Source organism: Pristiophorus japonicus, chromosome 4 (assembly GCF_044704955.1).
Source record: "Pristiophorus japonicus isolate sPriJap1 chromosome 4, sPriJap1.hap1, whole genome shotgun sequence".
In the NCBI taxonomy this organism is placed as follows: Eukaryota; Metazoa; Chordata; class Chondrichthyes; family Pristiophoridae; genus Pristiophorus; species Pristiophorus japonicus.
The window spans coordinates 132,671,800-132,676,801 of NC_091980.1; the positions used below are offsets into that span (position 1 = coordinate 132,671,800).

Sequence of the window (5,002 nt, forward strand, 5' to 3'; positions counted from 1 at the left end):
ATACAATCAACATTACACTAGAGGAAAAACAAATTTCATAGGAATAAATCCTATAACTGTTGCACAGCTCCATCTAATTGTGGTTTGAAGTAAACCACATTATTTTAATTGAAAAATAAGCAACCTCAACTATACAAAGGAGACAAAACCCAGTTCAATATTGAAGAGTTTATTTACAGTTATGTTACATTTCACATCAAGAGCCCAGGTCTCACAGCTCTTTGTACAAAGTCAGAAGCCATCATTCCCTACACGACAGGGATCCGTATTATATAAATACAAGTACTAAACACAATAAGCTTGATCCAGTCAATTCAGTCACTCTCCCCCAGCGTGAGCTTGTCGAAAAGGTACTCTCCCAGGCCATTCTCAGGGGCTCCCAGTCTCTTCAGGTTGGTGATGTGATCTCCAAGCTTCTTGATCATCTTCACTTGTTCATCCAAGTAGTGGGTCTCCAGAAAGTCACACAACTGAAAGAGGGAAACTAGTTATGTCCAGCAGCAGATATCAAGGAATGTCAGCTTCCGCTTGAGAATTTGGATTTTAATCTTTTGAACTGGAGTACATAGAAGTGATGCAATTATTGCATTAGGTGCTCAGATCCTGGGATCAGACACATTTACTAGTCACTAACCAAAGTAGGCCATCTTTCCCCATCCCTTCCCACACAAAAAATGCATAGGGAGACACCAACTCAAAGCTATTTGGCATGGAGATCTTTTAATTAGCCCCTACAACAGCAAGGTGCCAAAACCACCAACTTAGCCAAAAGCCCACATTAAATTAACAACTTACATGAGGGTCTGTCCTCTCAGTGGAGAGTTTGTGCAGATCCAGCAGACTCTGGTTCACATTCTTCTCCATCTGCAGAGCTCTCTGCATCACCTCCAGACCATTGTTCCACTCATCCTGCTCAGGTTTCTGGAAAGAAAGAAAATTCCAACAGTGCACTTACAATGGATTAAACAAACATTAAAAAGTATTGAAGGAAATTAGGGGTTCAATCAAAAGTCTACTTTTACCATGAACCTATGTGGGAATATAAAATTGCCATTATGCTTCCACAACCACTGGAGTCACATTGATAAGGCAAATAGCATAGATGTATTTAAGGGTAAGCTAGGCAAGTGCATGGGGAGAAAGGAATAGAATGATATGCTGAGGGGGAGAGATGAAGCAAGGTGGGAGGAGGCTCGCTGGAGTATAAGCACCAACAAAGACCAGTTTGGCCAAATGGCCAGGGTTGTAAATTGGAACCATTTGCTTCAGAATATACTGGGAACAATCAGTCTAAGGGGAGCTAGACAGAAGGCCACTCCTTTATTGAATCCAACCTTGATGTCCGTCAAGATGATCCGTCCTCCACGACGATTCTGGAATTTCATCAGTTTCTCAGCATTTTCACATTCCTCATGTGACTGCTCCTTGAAGAACTCCGCAAAGTGACGCAGGGCAACATCATCCCGGTCAAAGTAGAAGGACTATGGAGAAATGTTTTTTTAAAAAGGGAGAAGTAGTTTGGTATTGCATAGCAGACCCATAACCATGTGTACATTACATAAATTCAAATTTTACTTTCTTTCAAGGGTTCAAAGTCTCAAACTTGTATGTGCATGGGCAAGGAAACAATGTTTTGATATCCTTACCCAATAAAAAACCACAGCCCAGCATCAAAGCCTTGATTTTTCAGTGGTGGGAGCGGGGGAGAAAGTGTTCCAGATTGGCACCACCCTTGCAGGAAAGAATACTTCCCAACATATCACTCAAATGGTCTAGCTTTAATTTTATTATAGACTCTGAGAAAGTCCATGGAGTGATTTAGAATGAGGATACAAATTCTGAGTTCCATGCATTGAGCACAGAATGTATTCCAAATAAACTTCAACAATAAGCTCAAAGGAGCACAAGAAAGTGAGTTATTAAGATTCAAGATACTCAGAATAGGTGGTCTGGATACAGCACAGAATTTAGTAAACTCAGATTATATAGTCTCCATTGTGAAGTGGTCTAAAATGCAAAACTCACCATGGAGAGATAAACATAGGAGGAATAGAGCTCCATGTTGATCTGCTTGTTGACAGCATCCTCACAGTCCTGGTGGTAGTTCTGATGCACTTGAGAAGCCATCTTGATACTTTTTCACAAATCTAACCTTTGTTGTAACAACAAACTGAGATTTAGCCAACCTCAAACTCCTGTATTTATACTGAGGGATAATCCAGGGTGTGGCAGCCTCGATAATGAGTGACGGTCCTCATTACCCAATCAGAAATTGCAGCCTCTCAGAGCACCAATCAACTTAAGGGAGGAGGGGGATGGACTCCCAGAGCCAGTCAGATTTTTGAAGAATGAGCATCATTGGCTGACAACTCAATGAGGATCCCAATTGTCCTAACTTTCAATTGCCTTTTTTTAGTGCTATTTAAGATTAATGACCAATTTTTTAAGCCGAAGCAGCTCCAAAAAAAATCCGAAGTGTCGCCATTTTTCTGTTTGAATTTGGCGCCGCGCAGAAAGGCCTTAGCTTCTGTGGGTGGAGCTTATTGATAGCGCCTCAAAACTGAGGCCCTGTTCTGCGCATGCACAAGCTTTTGGGTTTCCAGGGTAACGTGTTGTTCTACAGTTTACTCTGAAGCTAACCCGTGCTGATTTTTCCCGTGCCGACCCGCTGAGATTTCCAGCATTTACCGCTTTTGTTCCAGCATCGTGTAAGGGGTTTTCACAGGGTTGTTGTTGTGCCTTGGGTGTCTCTCTCTGGGCTTCTGCCCTCACAGCTTATGCCTGGCCTGTGAGGTACCCTGAGTGCTGCAAGAGCACCCCTGGAGAGACTGTGTCCACAGCTTATGAAGGGGGTTTTGAGACTCGTGCGTCCCCACAGCTTATGCCTAGCTTGTGAGGCACCTGTGAGTGTCAAACACTCCTAACACCTTCTTCCCTAGCCTGTGACACACAGTTGAGCGTTTTCGAGGCGCTCCTAGCTTCCCTTACATGGTTCTGACATAAGACTCACGATCAGGAGATGTAATACAATAGAACTGAGACAAGGTGATTCCAAGAGGAACTTTAGGCTTCCAATTTATTTGACAAGGTGTAACTCAACAAACAGCAATACACCAACAAAACAATCCCCCTAAATCCCACTAAAACGGATCCAACGAAAATCTTTACACCAGTTTTGCAGCACACTGCCCAACCTCCCACCTTTCCTGGCCTAACTGAGTTGGGAATTCTGGGGACCAGAGGTTATAGTCACTACTGTGCCTTCCGCAGTCTGGTGGTTTGTTTCTTCTATCTTCGGTGTCTTCGGACACTGGTTTTCCTTCAGTGTCGAGAGGCTTGTGGTTGTGGTTGTTGGATGACGAGGGCAGGGAAAATCATCACTTCTTTTTTCACTACGTCAGAAACCCCTTTTTTATAGCCAGATTATTCAGTCCGCCTCTCCTGCTGAAGTCGATTCTTCTCATTGGTGGACTTTTTGATTTTGAAAAATGCAGCAGTTTTAGATTTTTAGTTTTTTTTTTCCACTGATCTTAACCTACTCAAGGTTTGAGTGGGTGTTGATTTATTGGCCTCCTGTAGCCATTGTGCTAGTCTGACCTGAGCCAGATATTTCTATGCCTGATGAAAAAGGTGTTGGAATATGTTTGTGGCATTGTTTAAATGCTAATGTTTTCAAGGGGCGAGTTTCGAGGGTATACAGTTCCCAGACAATTTGATTAGTTCCAATGTCCAAACTGGCCCTTTTGATATTGACTCCACCCCTTTTCTTGCAGACCCAACATACACCTTTTAAAAAATCCCAAATTCGATTAAAGTTCGTAGTTTCTTCCATGTGCACTTTAGGATTTCAAACTTTCTGGTTGATAGTTCCAAATTAAATTCCCTTTCCTATGAGTCCAAACACTGGGGGGGGGGGGGTCTCCATTTGTGTCCCAAAGTTTTCCTTCTATCGGTTTCAATTCACAGCACAGACTGATCCCACAGCCCTTTTCCTTCTGGGTAAAATGAGGGGGTTTTCGTCCTCCCCTACATAATCCCCCAGACACCACTCGAGTGTGTCAAAGTTCAGGGTGGTGAGAAAACCCTAGGTCTCCCAAATTGCCCAACTTTCCCCAGTTTAACTCTAAACTGATCCCGTCGATATATATCGTAATTCTTTTTAACGCGGTACTAAACACAGAAATCCAACAGGTTACAATACACGACAGCAACATCCATATACGTACTTAAGGTTACAGCAGTAATTGTACATTGAGTCTCATTTTAGTCTCAAACGTAAAACAAAGAAACCTGCCCTGCAAACTCCCCAGGAGTCATGTATGAAAAACGCAGTCATCCCTGGAAATAACAAAACCGCCTAAGTATCGCGGTCAAGCTTTGTTTGCACACCTTGAGTGTTTAGCAACGGCTCTCCTGTCTGTGTAGTAGCCTGAGGATCTGCGTTCTTTTTCTTTTTCTCCTGAGCTTACAGCTTGTATCTAGCAGATAAGCTACAATCAGGAGTTGGCCGATTACTAAAGCATGCGATCCCACCCGAATCCATGCAGGTATGTCTGCCCGTATTCCCAAATCCCACCAAACTGGGGGTTTAATCTGGGCAATCTCCCCTGCTAGAATTTCAGTTTTCTGCTCCATGGTGTAAAAATGTTTTTGAGACAAATCCACTGCCTGGAGGAGGGCTGTAAGTTTCTCAGGTAGTGGGGCAATGGGATAGCCAAACTGAGTGACATACTGTTGTAGATGGCTGAGGTTGTTTTGTACCGTGAGGTGAATCGTGGAAGGTTCAGGGATGGGTGTGATTCTGGTATGTGCCACTTGAACCTCTGCCCTGGGTTTAAAGCAAAAGCTGCTGTACAGTATTGGACACCACCTTCCCGGTTCGTGTTCATACCGTTGGGCACTTGTGGTGACACAATATGTCCCACCACCTACATATGCTACCTGTGGAGGCATGTGGTTAGGGGCCATTACCTCCATTGTGCAATTGATAGGCTCTGCCCCA

The 5,002-nt window shown here is 43.5% G+C and overlaps 1 protein-coding gene across 1 annotated transcript; it reads right to left on the reverse strand.

The window, feature by feature from the left end:
* Positions 1-314: 314 nt before the first annotated feature.
* Positions 315-2,127, reverse strand: LOC139262664 (ferritin heavy chain-like). The gene is made up of 4 exons (XM_070877814.1): positions 2,026-2,127; positions 1,335-1,481; positions 796-921; positions 315-470 (listed from the first exon to the last, which is right to left on the reverse strand). The coding sequence occupies exons 1-4, from the start codon at positions 2,125-2,127 to the stop codon at positions 315-317; spliced, it is 531 nt and encodes a 176-aa protein (XP_070733915.1).
* Positions 2,128-5,002: the final 2,875 nt, after the last annotated feature.